General features: G+C 40.0%; 1 protein-coding gene and 1 long non-coding RNA gene across 2 annotated transcripts in view; one reads left to right on the forward strand and one right to left on the reverse strand.

The window, feature by feature from the left end:
- LOC134805412 (uncharacterized) overlaps nucleotides 1-27,232 on the forward strand; it is a 172,081-nt gene that overhangs the window by 48,986 nt on the left and 95,863 nt on the right. The gene's annotated exons all lie outside the window — the stretch shown is intronic.
- Nucleotides 10,193-12,927, reverse strand: LOC134805413 (uncharacterized). The gene is made up of 2 exons (XM_063778723.1): nucleotides 12,901-12,927; nucleotides 10,193-11,377 (listed from the first exon to the last, which is right to left on the reverse strand). Exons 1-2 carry the CDS (start codon nucleotides 12,925-12,927, stop codon nucleotides 10,193-10,195), a joined length of 1,212 nt encoding a protein of 403 aa, XP_063634793.1.

The raw sequence follows: 27,232 nt of genomic DNA on the forward strand, positions 1-27,232 counted from the left end.
GTAGAATTGACCGGGTACATTGATTTTGGCAGCGAGTGTACCTTAATTACTGAAGAGAAATGCAAAGAATTATGCCTTAATCTGAGTACAGACGATTTGCCGAAGCTACGAGGATTTGGCCATAGTTCAATTACTCCCGGTGCTAAGACTCAAATTAGAGTCATAGTAGATTTTGTTGACGTACAGGTAGTCGCTTACGTAGTACCGGCGTCACTTTTATCAAGTGATATTTTAATAGGGCAAACACTTACTGAGCTCCCATTAGGGCTTGCAATTCGAATATTCGAATATTCGAATTTGTCGAATATTCGGCCTGTTTTGATATTCGAATATTCGGCCGCTCAGGTTTCGAATATTCGAATATTTTTTATTACTATAAAAAATCTATTTAATCCGCTGCAGTTACAGTTTCTGTGTGTTTTCCGGGTATTTACAGTGAATGAGTAATGGTAGGTACCCAAATACGAAGGAAATAATATTTTTACGGTATTCCTCTCGATAGACTTCGTGAATACAGTGAAACCTAACTCAATTTGAAAGAAAACGAAATCAAAAAGTATGTTATTTTTACGGTGCATAAGTTTTAAGTTAAAGGGTCATTCTGTTTATTAAGACTAAACCTTGCCCGCACTTATCGCAATTCTCAAATTTGATCATACCAAACCTCACAAACCTGCCCAGTGCCCAACTAGGTAATCTAACTATGCACCTTTAGCTGACAAATAATCCAGTAGTCAACTAACTTTTTCCCTTAAATATTCCAATATTATATAATTAAGCCGACCATTAATTAAGGCCTCTGAGTGACTACAAGTTAATTTAAATCAGAAAATAATTACCTACTAAAAAAAATATCTTACATACCTAGGTTTGGTTTAGATGATTAAAGTTATATTATTACACTCAACGGCGCATTTATAATAAAAGTTTTATCTAGAAATATTGAATACGTCTTATTTTGGCGTTTTACTTGTTTTTATAAATGTGGGCATCTCATAGTAGGATGATAAAATCTAGTCAATTAAGTGGATTTCTGCAAAATATCATTAGTTTTAGCAATATGTGAAATAAGCTTTTGAATAAAACGATAATAAACCGATTTCTCGTTCTTTTTCTTATTTTTTATAATATTCGAATAATTATTCGAATATTCGAATATGTCGTCAGAAAAAGTCGAATATTCGAATACCTGAAAGTTTCGAATATTTGCAAGCCCTAGCTCCCATCCGTTAGGGCTTTTAAGACTGACAAGGAGTTAACGTTGTATCAAGTTACGTCCAACGAATCTAATTCCATCGTGTTAAAAACTACTAACGAAACCAGAATTAAAAGCGACACTATAGTAGAGGTGATCTGTTCACGAGACTATAATGGGTTTGTTAGCATTAACCCAGACATGAGACTGGACGAAGGTCGAGAATATTTAGTACTACCAGGACTTTACCCCTTTGTTAACGGTATAGGACGTTTGATTGCAATCAGTCTAAACAACCAAGAAGTAGTGATACCTAAGAACAAGATTCTAGCTAGAGGTATAGGAGTACCCAGATTGGTAGTGTCTACAGAAAATGACGATTCTTTTATAGTTAATGTGAGACGTATTCAAAACGATGCCGCTGTCATTACAAGCGATCAAATAAATGTTGACATTAATTTAACATCGGAGGTCAAATCTGAGTTACATAGGTTACTGAATAGCCACAGGGATTGTTTCGCCTTTTCGACTAGCGAATTGGGGAAAACCTCACTTACGGAATTGCGTATTAAGTTGCATGATAAAACCCCGGTAACGTATCGGCCTTACAGATTATCCCTCTCCGAGAGAGAAAAAGTAATCACCATTATTAACGAACTTCTATCTAACGAAATAATACGCGAATCGAGCTCAGAATACGCGAGTCCCATAATATTGGTAGCTAAGAAAAATGGAGAATTACGTCTCTGTGTAGACTATCGAGCTCTTAACCGAAAGACCGTCAAAGATAAATATCCAATGCCTCTTATTGACGATCAAATAGATAATCTACAGGGTCAATGCTATTTTACCACGTTGGATCTAACACAAGGATATCACCAAATACCAGTATCTGAGGACTCAAAGCATTTGACAGCTTTTGTTACCCCAGATGGGCATTTTGAATATAACAGAATGCCGTTCGGGTTATCTAATGCGCCGGCCGTTTTTCAAAGAATGGTCCATTCATTGTTAAATAGAAATAAAGTGCCAGGTGTATTAGCTTATATGGACGATATCATCATAGGTTCTAAGACCCTCGAAGAAGGCATCGAGAAGCTACACCGCGTGTTGGGTATAATACGAGAGGCAAATTTGACGCTGAATTTGAGTAAATGTCATTTTTTTAAAACGACGATTGAATATTTGGGTTTTGAAATATCCTCAGACGGAGTACGGCCGGGCTCACGTAAAACGGAAGCCGTTGCCTGTTTTCCCGTACCCAAAAACTGCCACGAGGTTCGTCAATTTATTGGATTGGCTAGTTTCTTTAGGAGATTTGTCCAGAATTTTGCAACGATAGCTAAACCTTTAACATCTCTAACAAAGGCCAATATACCGTGGGTATGGGGTGAAGCTCAAATTAAAGCTTTTAGTCTAATCAAAGAAATTCTTACTACCAGACCGGTTTTAGCTATATATGATCCCAAGAATTTAACCGAACTTCACACGGATGCCAGTCAGTTGGGAATCGGTGGCGTTTTACTACAGAAGGAACATGAGAAATCACCCCTCAAGGCCGTTGCGTATTTTAGCAGACAAACTTCAACGGAAGAGCAGCATATGCATTCGTTCGAGCTGGAAACTCTAGCAGTCGTAATGTCATTAAATCGCTTTCGTGTATACTTGCTGGGCATTCAGTTCAAGATAGTGACGGATTGTAATGCAATACGTACGACCCTCACGAAACGTGATCTTATTCCCCGTATAGCTAGGTGGTGGCTTTTAGTCCAAGACTACGACTTTGTAATTGAATACCGACCAGGCACTCAAATGCAACATGCAGACTGCTTGAGTCGAAATCCATTACCCAACGAAAGCAACGATATAACGGAACTTGGCATAATGAGTATCGTTACTGAAGAGCACTCTCTAATAGCTGCACAATTGAGCGATCCTAGACTGAAACTGATCAAGAGCGTCCTAGATAAAAACTGTACCGAAGCGAAAGACATAAGAGATAATTACTCATTGAAAGATGGTAAAATATACAGGAAGGTTGGGGTCGAATGGAAGTGGGTGGTACCACGTGATGCTCGATGGAAAATCTGTCAGTTATGTCATGACGAAAGTGGCCACTTTTCATTCGAGAAAACGTTAGAAAAAATGCGCAGAGACTATTGGTTTCCAGCTATGGCCCATTTTGTCCGTAAATATGTTCGCGCTTGCATCCCGTGTGCTTATGCGAAGGACCCAGCCGGTAAGAAACAAGGTTTTCTACACCCTATTCTTAAGCCAAGTACACCATTCGAATGCGTACACATAGACCATGTTGGTCCTTTTGTCAAAAGTAAAAGCGGAAATACCTATATTTTAGGAATTATAGATTCCTTTACCAAATTTATCGTTTTGCGAGCAGTTAGAAACACCAAAAGTAGGACAACAATTCAAATCATGAGTGAATTTGTTGGATTGTTTGGTTCCCCTAAAGTGATTGTATCGGACCGAGGAACCAGTTTTACTTCGGCTGAGTTTAAACGATTTATAGAATCTAATCAGATCAGACATGTGAAGAATGCTGTAGCAACACCTCGTGCGAACGGTCAAATTGAGCGTTATAATAGATCCATACTAAGCTCTTTGACCGCTCTAAATATTGATAAAGATGACCGTAACTGGGACAGAGACCTTAGCAAGGTTCAATGGAGCCTCAATAATACCCTTAACAAAGGTATAGGGAAAACACCAGTTCAAGTAGTATTCGGTAAAGAAACAGTAAACTTGTCAGAAAACCATTTACACGACATATCGGAACAACTAACGCTGAACGAAAATATTAACACGACACGGGAACAGGTGTCTGCGCACATACAAAAACAGCAAGAATCTATGAAGGCTCGATTCGACGATAAACGCTGCTCAGCCAAACAATATAAAAAGGGAGACTTAGTTATGGTTTTAAAGAGCTCTCGCAACATTGGGAGTAGCAACAAACTAGTTCCACCCTATAGTGGCCCATACAAGGTAACCGCGGTATTGGGTAATGATCGTTACGAAGTTAGTAGCGTAGATGGGTTCTCGACTAGAAAATATAAAAATGTGTACTCCGCGGATAAAATAAAACCTTGGATAAGGCTAGGCCCTATTACTGAATCTGATGCAGAAAACGAAAGTTGTTACTCGGATAACGAATAAATATTTATTTCTCGCTAATTGTACTTTTCAACACGTACGTCTTCCGTTGTATACATAAAATTATTATTCACCACGTAATACTTACGTAGTAGTTAATAAATAAAGATAATGTATCTAATCTTAATTTCACAAAAAGTCTAATAAATAATTATATAAATATATATATTATATATATATACATATGTATACTTATATTCATGGTATATATGAAAGTATAAAGATTTATATTCCGAAACTGAGTGCATACGTTCCACCGCTGAGGCGACGTGGTGTCTGGAGGTCGATACACCCTGTGTGTGTACGCGGCAACAAGAAGATAAATCACCACCACTTCACTGCACTTAGTTCGGCTGAGGCTGCTGCGTCCAGTGTGCGTACGCAGTAACAAGATCTGTTTGAAACGCTTGCTTGAGGCCGATACTCCCTGCGCGGGTACGCGGTAACAAGCGTTAGGACCCTCTGAGGCCGATAGCTCCTTGTGTGAGAACGCGGTAACAGGGGTCACCCAGTAAGCTCGCTTGAGGCCGATAGCTCCCTGCGTGAGAACGCGGTAACAAGCAGCATCAACTAAGCTTATCTAAAGACGGATGCTCCTTGTGTGGGTATGCCATGATAAGGTTCCTTCTTACACCTGGTGCGTGTATTATGCGACAGAATAACTTACCAAACACTGTATGTGTGACATATGACATGATGGAAAATTTCAAATAATTTTACTGCTCAGCGGCAACTGACCGAACAGTGTTACATCCTGTGTGTGTGACACGTGATAAGAAGACTACATTTCAAATGAAGTTACACCAAGGGCATGCACTATGCGAGAAAACAATTTATCGGACACCGTTATTTACGGTTTGTACGATCTGGCGATATGTTGATTTTTTTTCCCATATATTTTTCATTTTTACACCCTGAGCGTGCGCTGAGCGAGTCATCTGACGCCGTTACATTCTGTACGTGTATAACATACCGGAGGCTGCTGAATCTGGTAGGTGTGTTGGACACAAGATGACAATTTACTAGATGCTACATCCGAGAGTATTTACATGAAGTTGACAACTACTAGGTGGAGTCGTCACCAGTTCGTGTATAAGTGAAAGTGAGGGATTTGAATAGTACAAAACCGCCGTTCATCATGAATCGAAAGACAATTATTTTATGGAGATAGTGTGTAGTTTAAGTGATGGCCAAACATACATACCAAAATCTTAAATAATTAGTCAATGTTATAATTATTAATATGTACCTATTAACAATATAAATAATTGAATGAGGACATCCAATCTACATATGTAGGATGGCCGAAAATGTTATAAGTAAATTTGTTGACTTGTTTTTTTTGTTATCCTCTGATGCCAATAAATGTAAAAATAAGCTTGTTATATAAATGTTAAAACGAACTATTTATGCACAGCGTTGTTTAAGTGTAATTTCAGATTGTTAATCGTTTAAAAAAAATAATTATTATTACTATTGTTTTTTATTAACATTAAGTCTTCTCTTAAAATTGATATTGATTAGGTAATTTATAAACAATAGACGACACATGTTATACGAGACGATATATGTTTTTATAAGTGAGAACCTGTAATTGGCTCTGTGAATCTATTTTAGTTTTTGGAAATGTTTATAGCTGTTGGTTTTCCATGTATGTAATAAAAATAATAATAATAATAATAATAGGTTATGTATTGTTATTACTTGTTTAGTATACCTAGTGAGTCATGATCAAAGTCATTGTATTAGTTTTTTTTTGTTAGGAAATATTTCATTTCTATTATTTTTTTTGGATTGCCTAGGGTCAGGCAAAATTCAGGATGGCCGATTGTTAGAAATGCTGCTTAATTGACATACAATATTATTAATAAAACACCTCTTTTACCATCAAATTATTTCTATTTTGATTCGACTTATAAATATTAAACAAAATAAGGTCATTGAGTAGCATTTTCACAGTATTGCACTGAGGCATCCGGTATAGTATTCCATGTTTTAGTTAATACTTAATGATTAAACGAACTTACCTGAAGTGAAGTTCTATCATAATTATACGAAGCGCCTCGTCCGAAGAGATTAGTAACTGAAGATATATATACATGTAGTTACGCCGGTAGGTGTCACCACTCTGCACTTAGTTTGGAGTTATTTTTTAATTTTTTTTTTTTTTTTTTTTAATAAGTGGGTATGCCTAGAATCCACCTCCTGACCGCCAGCGCTCCGTCCCTTCATTAAGTTGAGAGAAATATTTTTCATATATAGTAGTACATACATTGATTGATGTATTTTATATAAGATAGTAAGGGGATGAGCAAAGCGATGGGTGGGAGGGAGCTATGTTACTAATCTCTTCGGACGAGGCGCTTCGTATAATTATGATAGAACTTCACTTCAGGTAAGTTCGTTTAATCATTAATTATACTTCGCGCCTCGTCCTCGAGATTAGTAACTGAAGATATATATACATGTAGACTTTGAGAGTAATATTTTTCGAAAAATCATCAATCAATGACATATACATATTTATAATTATAATTATTAGACAATTTATACTATAAAATGTCATTGTATTTATGTGATACCCAAAAATTCTACAGATTTGTAGATATGTTACTATAACTATAGGATCAGGTACTATAGGCAGGATGTTAATCTTAAACACTTTTAGTACCATTATATTGCAATCATTTATTACATAAACGAGAAATAAATCACATAAGTGTAAACTGAAGTCGCAATTAGTCATTATACTAATTGGTACAATTATCACATTAAACGCCTACATAAGATATTGTACGATTATATAAAAGTTGTTTATTAAATTATACAAAATTTTCATCCTATAACTATTTGCTACTACAATTTTTCGGTAATTAAAAAGGTAATTAACCTTGAAAAATCAAGTATCCTTTTTTGCTAAACATATTCCTAATAGCTTAGCAGTTTTATACAATCAACCGATACGGGATAAGTTTGATTTGATATCTTTTTTTTTCATAATTTATTTATTTAATACAGAAAGCGCCAGAGACAGACAGTCTTCGCTATTTAAAATGGGCCTTTGGTAAAACTTTGCAAAAGTATTGGACTGTCCGCTCCACCCTGCGGTGTTTCGAATGGCGTCGACGCTGACCGCTGACGCCTCGCGCTTGCGCGTGCGACACGGCGGCGTGCCGCGTGCTGTGCCCGCTGAACGCCGCCGTGCCGACCCCGCACTCGCTCAGTGTGCGCTTGATCCATCGGCTGAGCGTTTGCGAGCCTACTGGCTTGTGTGGCTTTTTAGTAGCGATGAACAGGCTGTCAGATTTTCGTAAGGACTTTGTTTTATTCATGTAGCAAGAAAGCGCTTCCGCTGGACATATGGAAGGGTTTTCGCGGAAAAAGGGTAGATATATAATAGGTTGTTTACAACCAAGTCTTGATGTTTTTAAAATATCTGGAATTTTAATAGATATACATTCAGAAGTTATTTCAATGTTTTTAACATTAATTTTTGAGATTGTTTGGACTCTGTGAGCAGTAGTGAGAGCCAGCAATGTAACCGTTTTGTTTGAAAGCCTTTCAAGGTTTAGTTTATCGTTAGGAAACCAATTGCTCGAATGATTTAATACAAGATTGGTATCCCAAGTTGCATTGTACTTGGGCGTCGGAGGTCGTAGACGAAAAACGCCTTTAAAGAATCTCTGAAGCCTGTCATCATTTGATAATGTCGGACCTAAGACTAGAGATAAGGCCGATCTACAGGAGTTTAATGTACCATATTGACTTCCTTCATTAAACAGATTGGTCAAAAAATAGACTACTGTCGGAATAGACGCGTCATATAGGTCGACTGAATTATTATTACAAAACTGCCACCACTTTTTAAGACAAACATCATATTGTTTTATCGTGTTTGGTGATAGGGAAGCTATCATAATGTCTAATGAGGATGGTGGTAGGCTTCTTCTCGATAGCGCGACCCGCACAATATCCCTGCAGCCAGGGTAATCGAGTTGTGTATTCGTTGGGAACTGGAATGAGAAATTAAAGCATTGCTACATGGCTGAAATGTTATGACTTCGCTAGCAAGGAGACTTTGAAAGACAGGGTACCATGGTTGTGTTGGCCACAAAGGTACGACCATGATACCCGTAGCTTTATCTGAAATAATCTTCCGAAGAGCTTTCAGTACAACCGAAAAAGGTGGGAAAGCGTAAAAGAACATGTCTGTCCAGGCTACGGTAAACGAGTCTACCGCATACGCATCAGGGTCTTTGTGCCAGGAAATGTATTTTGCGCATTTCTTATTTATAATACGACTTGCGAATAAATCAATGAACGGTAAACCGAAATTGTACACTATCCGATTAAAAGCCCAATCGGCTAATTCCCATTCTATATCCGGATGTGATCTCCTTGATTCGTAATCGGCTATGATATTATCGCGGGATCTTATATAGGATGCAAACACAAACAACTTTCTTCGTTCGCACCATTGCCAGAACTCCCTCGTAACCTGGGTAAGGTGAGGGTATTGTATACCACCCATTCGGTTAATGTACGCTATCGCGGTAGTATTATCTAGTCGAAGGAGTATCTGGCAATTGTACAAATCACGTGCGTAAATTTTTAAAGCAATAAATGCGGCAAGCAGCTCTAAATAGTTGATATGATTTTCTCGTTCAGTACTAGACCATTGGCCGCTTGCCGTATCACCCCCACAGGCTGCCCCCCACCCCGTAGTTGAGGCGTCAGAAAATATTTGAATTCGGTAATTATCTGTGCGAATGCAACTATGGGAATTGTCGATATTCATTAACCACCAATGTATGTCAGGTAGGATTGACTCGGGTATACTCATTGTACGATTATAATTATCGTGGCCTTGTAGGTTAAGGAACTTGCACCGTTCCAGTTCCTTCGTGTACAACCATCCGTACTCGATAGCCGGGCATGCGGAGACTAGTAGGCCGGTGAGTTTTGCTAGCTGTCTAATCTTGCAACGTTTAATTTTTAAAAACAGTTCTAACTCAGATTTTATGCGCGCTCGTTTTTCAGAAGGTAAGCTAAGTCGCAAACGACGCGAGTCGATAATCATTCCTAGGAATTTGCACGACGTCATAGGCGTAAGCATACTTTTCTCTTGATTGATAATAAAGCCTAATGAAGTCAATAATTGTGCTGTTAATTTTATGTTTTCTAGACATTGTTCGTAACTTTGACCAAAAAGTAACTAATCATCGAGATACAGGGTAGAGAGGAGGCCTGCGGAACGTAGTAGTTTTACAATAGGTTTTGTGATTTTTGTAAAAATATAAGGCGCAGTGTTGAGGCCGAACGGTAAAACGTTGAACTCGTACATTTTATTTTCATAGATAAAACGTAGGTATTTTCTTGATTCCTCGTGAATTTTTATTAAAAAATACGCATCTTTCAAGTCGAGCGTAGCCATAAAGCAATCCGGAGTTAAAAGCTTAACAGCTGTTCGCAAATCCTCGAGCTTGAAATGGTCAGTTTTAATAAATGTATTTAACTGTTTTAGATTGAGTATAAAACGCATTTTTCCGTTCGGCTTCGGCACAAGAAAAATACTGGACACAAATTGGCCGTCACAAGGATTACACTCGGATATAGCACCTATTTGCAAGAGATTATTAATGGCATCTACAAAATGTGACTTCTCTACATCAGAATATTCTGGCAGTGAGGGCAAAGAATGTTGAACAACAGTACTTGAGAAATTGATTTTATAGCCCGCTATCCATGAAAGTATGGTGCGGTCATTAGTAATAAGCGCCCACTGTTTATAAAATAGTGATAAACGGCCGGCGTACTTAACTGTTTCTAGTAGTAGTGACGCGGCGGGGGCTGGTGCGCGTACGACGGCCTGTAGTAGCGCGCGGGCGGCGCCGGGGGGAGCTGGGGCGGCGGCGCGCGGGGAGCAGGCGCGCGACCCCTCGGAGTCGGAACCGACGGCGGCGGGCCCGGCGGCGGCCTGCGCGGCCACACACACGACACACTGGATTTCACCCTCCTGTATTGCGCTACGGGTTGCTTAGGAACAGGAGCTTTTATCTCTCCGCCGGATTTAATCATGGCTTTCGCTGATTTAAGCGTTTCCGTCAAGTTTTCGCCAAATAGGCAAGTGTCTATCTTGGTATTCACCAGATGGTCTTTGAGATCTTTTTTCAATGAGAAAAGTATAAAATTGCGTCTGGTTACGCTGTCTGCGTATTGTAAATCGCACAAAATACGACCGAGGTCTATAAGTTTTTGTAACAGGTCGTTATTTTTCTCTTTCGAATTTAATTGCGATGTAATTATTTCGCTAAGGCAAGATATTGCGCAAGCCATTTCCTTATTTTGCTTGGACTCGATGCCTTTGTCTCGTTTAGCAAAATTTTCTGATATGGCAGCTTTGATCTCAGGGTTTAACTTTGGCGCGCCTATTTTCACGCAATTAGCAGGTATTAGGTATTTACTAAGGAGGTCTTTACGGATTTCTTTAGTTATACCTTCTATGGCTACATGTGTAAAACGGGTAGCTATTTCTGCACGTACCTCTTTGCCATATATTGTGGCCGACGAGGGGTCATCTCCCAGAATTTGTAATACATCATCGTCCAAATCGATTATGTCAGCGACCTTATTATCATCGGCATGCTCAACAGTGGACGTGCTTGTGCCTGGTATGGCTATGGCGCTTGCGCCGGCTATGGCGCTGGAGCTGGTGCCGGCTATGGCGTTGGAGCTCGTGCCGGGTACGGCGTTGTCGCTTGTATTTGTCACGGCCTGTGTGTTGGTCTGTATAGCGCTTTGCTGAGCCTCAGTAGGCTTTATCAAATTTCCAACAGAATTCTGAGGTTCCTCTATAGGACTATTATTGGCCTCAATAGGGTCTCCCTGATACTCAGCGCCATTATATTGGTCATTCTGACTGTATGGACCGTAGTTCAGTTCATAATCCGGGTATTCCGGAAACCAATCATCTGGTCGTAAAACCGGTGATGCTGAGAACAAAAGCAATACCTACTTAGTTTGCTTTCATATTTATATATGTCGGAACCTGACACCAGAAAGACGTATTGCAGCGTTATAGTTCATTATTTTAGACGCCTGTATAAAATCGATTAGCAATGTTGAGCTACGTATTATTTGGTTGTAACGAAATAAATAAAGTTGCGTAGAGAGTAACGCCGTCTATTGGCGCATTGTTGAAATAAAGTTGCGTAGAGAGTAACGCCACCTATTGGCGTGTTGTTGAACTGAGATGACAGGTAGAAGGCTTTGGACCGTCGAGAGGTTTCTCTCGAGTGAGCGTAGGCACGAGTTGGCGTTTTTGTCGGTATGTTGGTAGACTGGTCGAGCAGGTTTGCCAACTTGACTGAGGCGGGAGCGGAGAGGCTCCGCCGCTGGTAGTTCTTCTTGATCGGACCGCGCTAGAGATCGGACGTACTCGTTAGCCAACCTCGTGCCTAACTCGCTACGTTCCTGAAGGCTTATACCTAAATGATTATTCTGATAGCTTATAAAATCCCGCGTTCTTTAACCATTTAGCTAAGTGTTTTATTTCAAGTATTATTTTGTTTTCTTATGTTTCATTAGAAGCTTACTTTTGTGAAATAAAGAAATGATGTGTTATGTGTTGTTTTAACTTGTTTTGAAAATATTTGTCCCTCTGAGTTTGTTGCCGGTCCCATATAGGGCTAAATCTTCTCATGTTAGAGGCGTAGGGTTGGAGCCGGCCTAGTTTGACTTGAATAAAGATTTAAACAGTTTCTTTTTACTTTCATATCGCTCCCTTGAGTTAAACATAGCAATTAGTTCTTTTAAACATTTAGTACTGAAGTATAGTAGGCACTAGTATGGTTAACGAGTCCTAAGGTTTATTTCATGCACTGGTAGCATGGTAGCATACTGGTTTAGCTGTGAAGTAATACATTATCGTACTACCCCACGCGCCCACCGCCCTTTGAGACCATCCGTATTCGACATATACTTGATTTAAAACTTTTTAAAAACAAATTATGAACCTCTTCACGACTACAATTAAGGCAAACTGTACTGGTATATTATAAATATATAAACTATTACCTAAGTACTATAATTAAGTAAGTAAGTACCTACAAAATCTATGACTTTATTTATTACTCATAAAACTCAAAAATATTATTACTTATTAATATTCTAATCATCTGAACTGAACCAGATAACGCATGTTATCCCTTCTTAAAGTTAGGTGTTAGGTAACAATTCCCAATGAATTGTACGCCAACCGTCATACCATGCGTCGACTTAGCCCCAACGGCTAATCGGAGTACATTGATGTATTTACAAGTATGAACTCGTATTGTGGTTTTATACAGTCAATATCTTAATTTTTTAATAGATCATACATTTAGTTAGGTATCAGTCCCCAATGAACTGAACGCCAACCGATGCAATTTGTACTTTGATTTATCCCCAATGGATAAATCTGAGTGCACATATACCTAGGCTTAATAACCTTGATCGTTTTAAAATTTGCACAAGCGAAAATTAAAAAGACTTACCTGTTTCTTGTGGTATAAATTCCTCATTGGAGCCACTGTGTGACGAATCACTTTCACTATGTCGTATTTTACGTTTTAATTTTCGAACTTTATGCAGTAGATGATCAATGTCGTCTTCGTATTTCTTAACACGTTTACGTTTCGGCATTTTGCGAGACTCCACGAACAAGAAACTTATTTAATTTAAGAAGTGACTTGAGTGGTCGAGCACTAGAAAGCGTATGAAGGGACGGAGCGCTGGCGGTCAGGAGGTGGATTCTAGGCATACCCACTGTTGGATAATTCGGTGCTCTTCAATGAAGTAGACGGTTTGCAGTATATATAAGTATAATCAGCTTCCACAAATGAGTATATATAACATAATTTTGGTATAGGGTTAATATTGAAGTACAAGGCAGCTTGATCGTGCCGTAGATGGATTGGTAATGTCATTCAAAAGGTCATATGTCCTCCTCCCGCGCGTCTGCCCCTCTCTCGTCCAGCAGCTAGGTAAGGGTGAGTGTAGACATCTTCCCCCCCTCGAAAACTGTGGGTTTTCGAGTAGCTTCTTCACGCTCATCGTTAGGTAGCGGGCAGAGATTTGTGACGGCACGGCGGATGATACCCTTGGACGTGTTCACGTCTGCAACGCGTGCTATCCCATCGGCTCCTGGATACAGTCGATGAATGCGGCCCATGCGCCATTTGAGTGGTGGCAAGTTAGCCTCCTTGAGGACCACCATATCGCCTTCAGCGAGTTTTCCCTGATTGATGCGCCACTTTGATCGTTGCTGCAGCTCGTTCAAATATTCAGTGCGCCATCTCTCCCAAAATTGTTGTCGCATCTGCTCAATGTGCTCATATTTTCTAAGACGATTTGGGTTGATTTCGGTGAGTGTGGGCGATGGCAATGATGTGAGCGGTTTGCCGATCAAGAAGTGCCCGGGACACAAAGGGTAAAAGTCTGTAGGATCGGCTGATAGGGGAGTTATAGGCCTGGAATTAAGAATTGCCTCGACCTGTGCAAATAGAGACGACAATTGCTCAAAGGTGAGGTTAGTGTTCCCTATCATACGCGTTAAATGATGCTTGGCAGCCTTCACGCCAGCTTCACTAAGTCCGTTAAAATGCGGTGAATAAGCAGGTGAGAACTTGAAATTTATGAATTCACCGGCAGCATATGACGAGATGGATTCACCGCAAGATTCCAAGAATCTTTTAAATTCATTATTTGCGCCTACAAAGTTTCGGCCATTATCGCAATGGATTACGCTAGGCTTTCCTCTGCGAGAGATAAAACGATTTAAACACATGATAAATGCCTCCGCACTCAAGTCTGATGCAATTTCCAAATGAATTGCTTTGGTTGCAAAACAGACGAATATACATAAATAACTTTTAATTATTTTGCAACCACGTCCCTTTCGGTCGCGAGTCGGAAATGGACCAGCGAAGTCGATACCGGTAACCTCGAAAGCGAAGCTAGGATTGACTCGAGCGGAGGGTAAGTTTCCCATTATTGGTATAACAGATTTAGCTTTAAGTATTTTACAAATTTTACAATTGTTTACAGTGGATTTAGCTAATCTTCTTCCAGCAACAGGCCAGTACAATTGCCTGACGTTAGTCAGTAAAAGCTGAGCACCTCCGTGGCACAATTTTTTGTGTTCTTGGATAAAAAGTAATTTGGTAAAACGATTTTTAGAGTCCAAGATAATCGGATGCTTTTTACTAAATATTTCAGATGAATTTTGAATACGTCCGCCTACTCGGAGGATACTCTTCTCATCCACGAAGGGTCTGAGAGAAAGGATTCGCGATTTTGAAGGTAAGCATTTTTTATCATTTAGTAGATGTAGTTCATGCTCGAAACACTCCTCTTGGTGTTGCTTAACAAGATGATGTAATGACAATTGCAGTTCGTCTGTAGTTAGATGGCCAGTTGTTTTATTATTTGAGTGTCGTACGTTGTGGACAAAACGCAATGCATAAGCCAAGCTTCGTAATAATATTGTAAATTTAGAGAAATTTTCGAAATTTACTAATTTGTCATAGGTTATAGGTATAGTTGTAGTGCATGTTATAGGTATAGTAGTTTTAGGTTTAGAATTCGTTTTGTAAGTTTTTATTTCAGGTATGTTGGCACTAGGTTTAATGACTTCTGGCCAGGCTGATGGCCCTTCTAATAGAAAGGAGGGGCCGTGCCACCATAGGTTAGCATCAGCTACTTGTGATGGACTTACACCACGTGATGCTAAGTCCGCAGGGTTTTGAACACCTGGGACGTGTCTCCAGGATCCATTTGCTGTAAGCTGTTGAATCTCTGCGACACGGTTTGATACAAACGTTTTAAGATTCTGCGAGGGTGAACAGATCCATCCTAGAGTTACAGATGAGTCTGTCCAATGATAGATGTTGGTGACTGTGTGGGAACACACATGGATGGCTAATCCCACAACGCAGCAAAATAGAATCGACGCGCGGGACGCGCGGGGGGTTAGCGTCCATGTATGTTCTCACGGGCCCCGCCACTTCTTTCTGTACCATTATTGTGAACACACGCCAATAAATAATATATTAGAATAACAACGGAGTTATCACTGGGTCACCACCTCTCTTATAGACCTTGAGTGTGCGACACAAAGATTAAGTCGCACAGTGGTGACCCCGACGTGATATCTTAAACATCGAAGATTTAAGCCTCAAGGTCAGCGATGCCTGATCCACTAGCAGCCCTGAGAGGAGCCCCGGTGCAACCGCCGGCCGCCCCTCCAGCAGACGGAGGCGCCGCCGCAACCTCCAACGCCGAGCCACCAGACGTCAAACCCGATATAATGGCAATTTCACTGTCGTCCCGTTTGCCGGAATTCTGGACGGACCAGCCGCGAGTGTGGTTTATTCGCGTCGAAGCCATCCTCGCGCCGCAGAAGCTGGGGGATGATTCCAGATTCGATCTCGTGGTCGCCAAGCTGCCTAAAGAAGTGATTGTGCAGCTTACGGATTTCCTGTCTCGCCCGCCGGCCGTAAACAAGTTCGCCGCGCTGAAGGCCAAGCTGTTATCCTTGTTCGAGGACACGAGAATCCGTCAAATTGAAAAATTGATCGGGGAATTGGAACTCGGTGAGTCGAAACCAAGCCAGTTACTGAATAGAATGAGGGACCTGGCTCGTGAAAACTTCCCCGATGAGACCCTGCGGATTCTGTGGCAAGGCCGCTTACCTGTGAACGTGCGAGGAGTCCTGGCAGTAGCAGAAACAAGTGATCTCGACAAATTGGCCATTATTGCGGATAATGTGACTGAAGCTACGCGTCATAGCTACGTTTCCGAGGTCAAGCAACCGCCGTCATTCGGTAAGCCGCTGTGTGACAGCGACGCGTCAAGGTCAACCTCTTCGCAGTCAGAGATAGCGTTCCTGACTAAACAGATCGCCAAACTCACCGCCCAAATGTCAAACATGGAGCGGTCAAGGTCGCGGCAGAGAAATCAGAGGCAGCGAGGACGCAGCTACGGGAGGTCAACATCGCGCGCTAGGAGCTCTTCGCGCGGTCAACCTCGGCGTACCAAGGACGACCCAGATTGGCTTTGCCGATATCATTTCAAGTTCGGCGAGAAGGCCCAGCGTTGCTACCAGCCGTGCGCGTGGAAAACGTCGGGTTCGGAAAACTAAAAACGATGGTGCAATCGTCGACGGAGGTTTGCACTACATCGGTTAGCCGTCGTTTGTGTGTTACGGATAGGGAAAGTGGACTTAAGTTTTTAGTCGATACGGGCGCCGATGTGTCGATTTTGCCGCCAAAGAATCGTTTTTATAGTAACGAGTGCGCGAGATATAAACTTTACGCCGCGAACGGTACGGAAATAAAGACATTCGGGACTAAAACGTTAGTGTTGGACCTTAAATTACGCAGACCGTACCGTTGGGAGTTCGTCGTCGCCGACGTTAAGCAGCCTATTTTGGGAGCTGATTTTTTAGCCCATCATAAGCTGGTTGTCGATTTAAGTGCACGTAGGTTGATAGACCTGACGACGTTCCTCAAGGTCGCCGCAAAAATGGTAAGTACCACTCAACCCTCAATTTTTGCATTTAGCGTGGAACATCCCTTCCGTAAACTGTTGTCCGAGTACCCGGAAATTACCAAACCCGCCTCTTTCAAAGAGACGGCACCGCATAACGTGCTACATTACATAGAAACTACAGGGCCACCAGTTTTTGCGCGTGCTAGGCCGCTTCCCCCAGATAGGTATAAGAAAGTAAAAAAAGAATTTGAATTGATGCAAGAGTTAGGTATTTGTCGTCCATCGAAAAGTGCCTGGGCTAGTCCGCTACACGTAGTAGCGAAAAAGAATGGCGACATTCGACCTTGTGGGGACTACCGGATGCTTAATGCTATAACTAAGCCCGATAGGTATCCCATTCCGCGATTGCACGATTTTACCTACATTCTGGCGGGGAAACAAATATATACAAAGTTAGATATTAATCGCGCGTACCACTGTATTAGCGTGGCGCCAGAGGACATTGAAAAAACGAGTATAATAACACCATTCGGACTATTTGAGTTCCCCCGCATGAGTTTCGGGCTCAGGAATGCTGCCCAGACCTTCCAGCGCTTTATGAATAATTCCGTACTTCAAGGTTTGGACTTCCTTTTCAATTACCTAGATGATGTCATCATAGCTAGCGACAACAGTGAGCAGCATGAGCGACATCTAGCTTTAGTGTTCGAAAGGTTTACGAAGTACGGAATCACGATAAATCTGGACAAATGCTGTTTTGGACGCTCTTCGGTTGAGTTTTTGGGGCATCATGTCTCGACGGCAGGTATCAAGCCGCTCGAGGATAAGGTAAGTGCCATAGTCGACTATCCGAAGCCAGAAACCATGGAAGAGCTGCGCAGATTCCTAGGAATGCTGAATTTTTATAGAGGTCACATTCAGGACGCAGCCGTCAAGCAAGCAGAGCTAGATAAGTATTTAGTTAACACCAAAAAGAAAGACAAAACCAAGATCGAGTGGACAACAAAGGCAGAGGAGGCGTTTGCGCAGTGTAAGGCAGGTCTTCAACAGGCAGCTACACTCGCGCACCCCAAGCCTGACGCCATTTTAGCACTTATGTGTGACGCATCAGATATTGCCGTCGGCAGTGTCCTTCAACAACGGGTAAATAATTCATGGGAACCCTTGGGATTTTTCTCGAAAAAGTTGTCCTCGGCTCAAGCTAAGTACAGTACGTACGATCGCGAACTCCTCGCTATTTACTTATCAATCAGGCACTTCCGTAAGTCGTTCGAAGGTCGCCAATTGACCCTGTATACCGACCACAAGCCCTTATGTACAGTATTTAATAAGGTAGGTGACGACAGCAAGGAAAGTCCCAGACGCGCGAGGCAACTCCTTTTTATAAGTGAGTTCACTACAGACATACGTCATATAAGTGGCAAGGACAATGTAGTCGCAGACACGCTGTCTAGAGTCGAAACAATTGATTGCCCGTCGGTATTAGATTTCTCAGAATTAGCCGACGCACAAGCTAAAGATGACTATGTTTTGCGCATGGCGCAATCGACTCCCAATGACGCAAGCAAAGTGCAACTCAAACTAATAACATTGCCGACTTGCACTAAACCTATCCTTTGTGAAACTTCTACACGCGAAGCTCGACCTTATTTACCTTTAGAGTTCCGTCGGAAAATATTTGATAGTTTACATTCATTAAGTCATCCCGGAATACGCACTAGTAGGAAAATGGTTAGTAAACGCTACTTTTGGCCAGAAGTAAATAAGGATGTAGGAATGTGGGCTCGGTCGTGTATTCAATGTCAAAGGGCGAAGGTCAGCCGACATACGGCATACAGATCTAGGCACATTCCCCGACTCAGCAGCTTTCGAACATATACACGTAGACATTGTGGGGCCATTGATAACGACTTCAAACGGGTATAGGTATCTCCTAACTATCATAGATAGGTATACGCGTTGGCCCGAGGCATTTCCTATTACTGAAATAACCGCGGAGCTATCTCTTTGGTGTAATGGCCAAAACCATTTACGAAGGCTGGATTGTTCGCTACGGTTGTCCGCTAAGGCTAACTAGCGACCAAGGACGCCAATTTGAAAGTAGGTTATTTGCAGAACTAATGAAGTTGTTAGGGGTAGATAAGATAAGAACCACTCCCTATCGGCCAGAGTCAAATGGTCGTATCGAACGATGGCATAGGTCACTCAAATCTGCGCTCATGGCAAAGCTCGGAGACGGAAGCTCATGGGTAGATCTGCTTCCAAGTGTAATGCTCGGGTTGCGCACCGCGGGTAGGTCCGACAGTGGCATAAGCGCAGCGGAAATGACGTTCGGTCGCACGCTTCGTCTGCCAGGAGCGTTTTATGAAACGACGAGGGATAGGGACCCCGTTGACCCTTATAGCGTGGTAGAGAAAATTAGGGATCACATTTCTAGTCTCAAGCCAGCGTTCAAGCGTGATAGACGAGATAGGACTATTTTCGTACATAATGACTTGCTCACGTGCACGCATGTTTTCCTTAGAGACGACACGGTGCGCAAACCATTAAAACCGCCGTATGATGGACCCTACAAGGTCATCGAAAGGGGTGAACAGGTATTTTTAATACAACTTCCCGGCAGACAAGCTCGTGTGTCTATCGATAGGTTAAAGCCAGCATTTATACTTAATTTGGATACTGACCAAGATGTCACCAAAAATCAAAGTAGCACAGACAATAGGAGTACGTCACAGGATATGGGGGATCGGGAAACGCCATCAGCGGCACCATCGCCCATACCTGTTCCGGTGACTCGGACCACACGCAGCGGAAGGACTGTTAAAAGACCAGTCCGATTTCTAATTGATGATTGAGTTGATATTAACCTATGTGCACATTAGATTTTAGGATCGATCCGTAGTATTAGTTTTTTTTTTATTTAGGTGTAATGTTATAGTATCATGTAAGTATGTGTCGATTTCCGTAAGGGGAACTTTAGCATTCTTGCGAAAAGAAGCAAAGTCCTCCTTGCATACAAGTTTTACCTACTGTTATGTTTTATATAAAATATGACTTATTACTAGGGCTTGCAAATATTCGAAACTTTCAGGTATTCGAATATTCGACTTTTTCTGACGACATATTCGAATATTCGAATAATTATTCGAATATTATAAAAAATAAGAAAAAGAACGAGAAATCGGTTTATTATCGTTTTATTCAAAAGCTTATTTCACATATTGCTAAAACTAATGATATTTTGCAGAAATCCACTTAATTGACTAGATTTTATCATCCTACTATGAGATGCCCACATTTATAAAAACAAGTAAAACGCCAAAATAAGACGTATTCAATATTTCTAGATAAAACTTTTATTATAAATGCGCCGTTGAGTGAAATAATATAACTTTAATCATCTAAACCAAACCTAGGTATGTAAGAAATTTTTTTTAGTAGGTAATTATTTTCTGATTTAAATTAACTTGTAGTCACTCAGAGGCCTTAATTAATGGTCGGCTTAATTATATAATATTGGAATATTTAAGGGAAAAAGTTAGTTGACTACTGGATTATTTGTCAGCTAAAGGTGCATAGTTAGATTACCTAGTTGGGCACTTGGGCAGGTTTGGTATGATCAAATTTGAGAATTGCGATAAGTGAGGGCAAGGTTTAGTCTTAATAAACAGAATGACCCTTTAACTTAAAACTTATGCACCGTAAAAATAACATACTTTTTGATTTCGTTTTCTTTCAAATTGAGTTAGGTTTCACTGTATTCACGAAGTCTATCGAGAGGAATACAGTAAAAATATTATTTCCTTCGTATTTGGGTACCTACCATTACTCATTATCTGTAAATACCCGGAAAACACACAGAAACTGTAACTGCAGCGGATTAAATAGATTTTTTATAGTAATAAAAAATATTCGAATATTCGAAACCTGAGCGGCCGAATATTCGAATATCAAAACAGGCCGAATATTCGACAAATTCGAATATTCGAATATTCGAATTGCAAGCCCTACTTATTACTTAATAGTTATGGCACCAAGTTGCATTGCTGTTGTAACATCGCACGGTTCGGCCGACCGAGATGCAACGTCAGTAATGTTTACGAGGTCCGCAGTAATGCAAATGAATCATTAAATTGTGATTAAATTATACTTACCTATAGCGCTATATCTTAGGTTGCAACCTAGTTAAGTAGTGTTTTGAATTAGACATACTTTTTAATAAATCTTGTGTAATTTTATTTTGTATTTTGCATGTACGCAAATTTTGTAATACTTAAATAGCGATTTCGATGGGACGTAACCAATTTCTATCAGAGACCAGCGTAAGCGCTACTGTCTTACGTTGTGTTATTATTTTTTATTAATCATTATTCTACTTGGAAGAATGGGTCTGGGTCAAAGTAAAGACGAGAAGTCCCTGAACAGCAACATCGCGATAGCCCAAGTACAGTCGATCTCCGGGCAGGTCGAAGCGAAACTAAATTACGTGGGAATAGGACTCATAGCAGTTGGCGTGGTCCTGTGCATAGTGCTGGCGTATATACTACGGGCCAGATGTAAGAGTCATGTTAGAAATTGGTTGCGCAAAGCCGTCGCATCGCTGCCGCCTCCTACTGCAACTCGAGCCGTGCCGGAGCAAGTGTATTAACTGTATTAAGTGTAATTTTAAGTAAGGTTCCGTAATTATGATTATTTTTCTTTGTGTTTTTTTTCCTTTTTTTTTTTCTCAAAAAGGGGGGGATTACTGTGGGAACACACATGGATGGCTAATCCCACAACGCAGCAAAATAGAATCGACGCGCGGGACGCGCGGGGGGTTAGCGTCCATGTATGTTCTCACGGGCCCCGCCACTTCTTTCTGTACCATTATTGTGAACACACGCCAATAAATAATATATTAGAATAACAACGGAGTTATCACTGGGTCACCACCTCTCTTATAGACCTTGAGTGTGCGACACAAAGATCAAAGTCGCACAACTGTAAGTCGTAAAGCTTCGATTACTTTCGAGCTTAATCGAGCAGCTAATAAAGCTCCGCATAATTCAAGACGCGGTATTGTCTGAGCTTTCACGGGACTGACTTTTGTTTTAGCGCACAATAAATTTACTGATATGCTACCTGAGCTACTAATCGAACGCAAGTAGACGCATGCTGCATACGCATCTTGCGACGCATCGCAAAATGTATGCAATTCAACGATCGCATCGGGATCATCAGCGAGAGCAAATCTAGGTATTTGAAAGTTAGTCAGGCTCTTAAGGCCTAGCACAAAATTAAACCACGATTTTGATAAATCTGTGGGAATAGGATCATCCCAGTCTAACTTAGTAAGCCATAAATTTTTTAGAATTATTTTTGGCACAATTGTACATAAGCTCAACAACCCTAGAGGATCGAACAATCTAGCAGAATTCGATAAGATCGATCGCTTGGTGGCTACTGACGAATGTTTAATATCGACAGGAAAGTTGAATGTATCAGTGCTTGGATCCCATTTGAGTCCTAAAGCACTTGATTGTGAACTGAAATCTAGATCTTTAGGTATCAATGCATTCGAATTGTCTTGAAGGACGGAACCTATGTTAGAACGGAATTTACGCAATGGCAAGTGCGCTGAATGAAGAACTTCCGTTATTGAATTTATTATGTAGCACAAGTCCTCCTTTGAACTGCTCCCTGTAATGACGTCATCTACATAAAAATCGTGCTTTATTACATTAGCAACTCTTACATCAGTGCATTCATTAGCGAGCTGAACTAGACACCGTGTACTTAGGAATGGCGCAGATGATGTACCATATGTAATTGTATTCAGTTGGTATATTTTAATTGGTTGATCCGATTGCTCACGCCATAAAATCATCTGTAGATGACGTTGTTCGGGCTTTACTAAAATTTGACGATACATCTTCTCCACATCGGCTGTCACTACATATTTGTGTTGCCTAAAACGAAGCAATATGGAGAAGAGGTCGTCCTGGACGACAGGTCCGACATGTTGGATATCATTAAATGATACGCCTGATGACGTTTTTGCTGACGCGTCGTAAACTACGCGCAAGCGCGTAGTTTCGCTAGATTCACGTATCACAGCGTGATGAGGTAGGTAGCATCCTCGCTCGGGCTTAGGTACTTCACTCATATGTCCTAGGCGCTCGTACTCTTGCATAAATTTAGAATACTCATCTTTAAATTCAGATTTTTGTTTCATTTTACGTTCCATTTGATGTAGTCGCCGTTCGGCTATTTTAAATGAGTCGCCTAAGACATCTGGTGAATCACACAGAGGTATTTGAACGCAAAATCTACCATCCTCTCCACGCTGCGTTGTTTCTTGAAAAAGGGTTTCACAGTATTCGTCGCTATTTGACGTAGGTTGGGTTTTAGGAACTTCTTCTATTTCCCAGAACTTTACAAGTTGCTGTTGTATATCTTGACTAAAATGGCAATAAGGTTTGCTATTACGCTTTGTACCTTTCCCCATATTGCGGCCACCGAGGATCCATCCAAGCTCAGTTTCGTGGAGGACCGGTTTGTTTGGTCCGAGTTTTATTTGAGAAGTACCCAGAACGTCCCAGAAGACTTCCAGACTTAGAAGAATATCGATGTCTCCAGGGCGATAGAAGTCTGGATCAGCTAATTGTATGTGGCCGGGGATGGCTAGTTCGTCAACTCGTATCTCAATTTGAGGAACAATGTCAGTTATGACTGGTAGGACATAGCATTTAACATTTGTAGTGAATGAGGTATAAGTAGACCTTATCTGTACGTTGCAGTGTTCGGCAGTGCCTACGATGGCATTTTGCAGACCGGACACGCACTTGAATTTTTTAATTGTAGGGCATCCTAACTTAGCTCGAGCCGCCTCCGTTATGAATGAAGTTTGCGAACCATTATCTAGAAGAGCGCGCAATTTTATTATGTTGCCATTGTTTGACACCTCGACTACAGCTGTAGAATGAAGACCGAAGCCTGAGGAGCCGGCAGACAGTGTAATTACCGGACGCGGGCCAGAAGATGCGTTATCAGTAGTATTAGTAGGTACTTCAAGGTTAGAAGTTGAATTGATAGGTAAGGATTGTGACGTCCAGGCTCCGTTGTGTACTGGGTGATCAAATGAAACAACTGTTATCACTCGTGCACTCCGCCAGCTACCCACTCGCCATGACACTTCCCCACGGAGTGAAGCTAGCGGGTAGTTGCGTCGTACTGTTTATTGTGTAATCGTCACATCTCTCCCTTTTTATAATGATTTACATATTTATTTTACTTTATATATTTATCATGCAACAATAGTTCAGTTTATCGTATTATCTTATACTCGCTAGGTTAATTTATTTTTTCAATCTAGGTATACTACCACCGGTTCGGAAAGGTTAACCTCAGACCCAAGAAGAACCGGCGTAAGAAACTCGGCGAGGTGTGGATGTATTCATTTTACAACAGTTAAATAATAAATATTTTCCAACACTAGCAAGCCTTTAAATCTGTAAAACTATTATTTTACTTTTACAATTTCTTCTTAGGTGTCAGTCCCTCTCCTTCTCCTATTTGCAGTTTTGAGTTTTTTATTCAATTGCTTATAACTCAAAGATTTACTTTTCCTTTTGATGCTTACACATTTCCAGGTATTTTCATTAGCATACAATATAATATTTGCTTATTAATACCTATTTCATGATTTAGGTACAATAACATTGTAAGCTTGCCAAGCGTCTTGGACATTAGTTACTTATTGGCAATAACTGATTGACTCTGTTTTACTAGTCTTGTATGATGTTAATATATATAATGCAATTTAAAATAGTTGAAGATAATCCAAGGTCAAATAAAGTAGGAATGTTACATTCGTTGTAGAGGTACCACGTCAAGTATGATTAGTTTTACTTATGAATAGGTTAAGCAAACAATAATCTATATAAATAGATTTATATATTATTAATTTGTTAGGTACCTACTAAGATTTACCTGCCTATTTGACCATTATTATTATTAATTGCATTGCATACATATCTAATTATCGTTCTTTTATTATAATACTTGAATAATATAATCTTGACATCAATTAATCCAAATATTTATTTTATTAATTTTATTGCTCAAAAAGTAACACAGCAAATATAATATCGAATGTAATATTATTCTAGCAACTTACTTATGCGAAGAATCATAATTACAATTTATGTTATGAAAATAACGTAACACTTTACTAATTGAAAGCTGATTTTTCAATTGAATTGTGACCAGTAAGTATTGTATTATTATTTCCACAATAATTACTGTCAGACTGTCACATAAATATTATTATTTGTACTTGTACACTTTTTCTTCGGTTTATTTCAATTACTTGCAACATATTTTATAAACCTGAAACATAGGTATACACCTTGTATGTCTGCTTCCTATATCCTGCCATTGGTAAGTATGTCATTTAATTTCAATAAACATCTTCCAACGAACCAATGGAATTCCATTATTCTAACCATGATCCCATGAAATACTGAGTACACCAGAGTACAGTTCGAATGTTTAGGTCCTTTACCATTTTATCGTTACGTTTAACGTTTCTAAATGATAAGACCTAGGTTTTTGGTCTTTTGAGTCTTAGTGCTCAATTAGTACAATAAATGTGTACTCTTGGGTAGATCAATGAAGTGGTTCAAGCTACAACTTTGATCTACTAGTTTTACTTAATTAGTTAGCCTCAACAAATTAAACATCAGGCAAACTGTCATTGAGAGCGATCAAAATCACGGTTAATTCGAATACTTATTGTTTTTATTTTATAATGTGTAGGTACCTACACACAGTATTTAGTTATTTGTTTCTGTTTTGATTTAATGTATCGGTGCTGAGACTATGTATAATTTCTAATGTATGTATTGTCTCAACCGCATACCTAAGCGTTTTGGCATCCTTAATTATTGTAAGTTTATGCATGTGACTGAAATAAGGAAATATATTTTCCGGTAAAGTGCCTTTTTAATTACACTTAATTATACTTAGTCATCACATCACACACATCACTCATCTTCATCTGAGTAGGTGTACCTACTACCTAGGTAGTTAAAAAGGAACTTCGTCATCTACACTGTTAACCGACAAAAGTCGTATATCTATTTACAAGACATTAGGTTAACTGCTGGTCACTAGAGTTTTTTCTGTTAGTACGTTAGTCATGGTTGCCTTGGGTATAGTTTCGTAGTTTAGTTAAGTAAGCAGTGCTTCCTCACCGTGTAAGGCTCCCCGCATCGCCACTTCAGTTTTTACAGCATTGACTTTAGGTACTACATGACATGATGTATTATGACAGGCCCAGCGTCTATTTACGTACCTGTTGTACTTGGGTTTGTAATTGAGCTTTGCCCTGATTATTATTCTACAGAATCATGTATTCCGGCTCTAAAATAGATTGGAATTGGGATTTATTATATGAAATCTGGGTCATATACGATTTTGAAGAATTGTATATCCTCGTCTATTTATAGGTTTTATTTGGGCAGTTTAGGCATGCCTCTGTGTTCCACAATTTCCACGGCTACTTACGCAGAATGCATTATTACTCTTATCCTGGTCACCTGCTTGTTTCTCTTAAACTATAATTTAACCCGTCTTCTAACTGTTCCAACAGGATTGCTACAACAATCTTTAACCGGAATACCGTCTAAGTCGTCGTATAATATATTTAAGCTGATACATTAAGTTCTTACCCATACGAACATCTGCAAAATGCAGTAAATTTATGATACGGGTATAGGTTAGAAGAAGGTTAAATTGTAATACTTTACAGGAAATGTTTTCCAACTAGCGTATTTTTTTTTTTTTTGTATAATTGAAATCTATCCTGAATCTACATTAGTAGATATGCCTATTCCCGAGGCCATCCATCTATACCTACGCCTTAAGTTAACTGGAACAGTAGGCAGAGGCACTAAACTGCTTATTATATAATTTCGAATTCAATAAATACATTACATAATAGGAGGTCACTCTATACTAACATAATGTCAGTTTATGACTATTTTGCCTCCCTATTAAGTTTTGGTGGGCTAAAGAATCCATCTAATGGTGGTATCTAGGACATTTTAGATGACCTAAAACAAGATACTATCGTTAGTACCAACCAACACTATATCGCGTCAGTTTACTTTTAAGTACTATGTTGTACTAATTTGGACGACCTATAACAAAAGGTCCTATCGTTAGTACCAACCACCACTATCGCGTCTACTAGACTAGTTACTAGGTACATTTGACTCTTTTGGTTTGTTAGTACCAATCAAACATTCAACTTACTAATTATTCTCTGTTTGTTAGTTGAACATTCAACCT

Source organism: Cydia splendana, unplaced genomic scaffold (genome assembly GCF_910591565.1).
Source record: "Cydia splendana unplaced genomic scaffold, ilCydSple1.2 scaffold_104_ctg1, whole genome shotgun sequence".
In the NCBI taxonomy this organism is placed as follows: domain Eukaryota; kingdom Metazoa; phylum Arthropoda; class Insecta; order Lepidoptera; family Tortricidae; genus Cydia; species Cydia splendana.

Excerpts from the sequence above, each read along its gene's own strand:
- LOC134805413 (XM_063778723.1), bottom strand. The coding sequence starts at position 12,927 with ATGAGGAATTTATACCACAAGAAACAG. Across the intron at positions 11,378-12,900 it reads ATTTATACCACAAGAAACAG|GTATTGCTTTTGTTCTCAGC; the intron begins GTAAGTCTTTTT and ends CAAACTAAGTAG.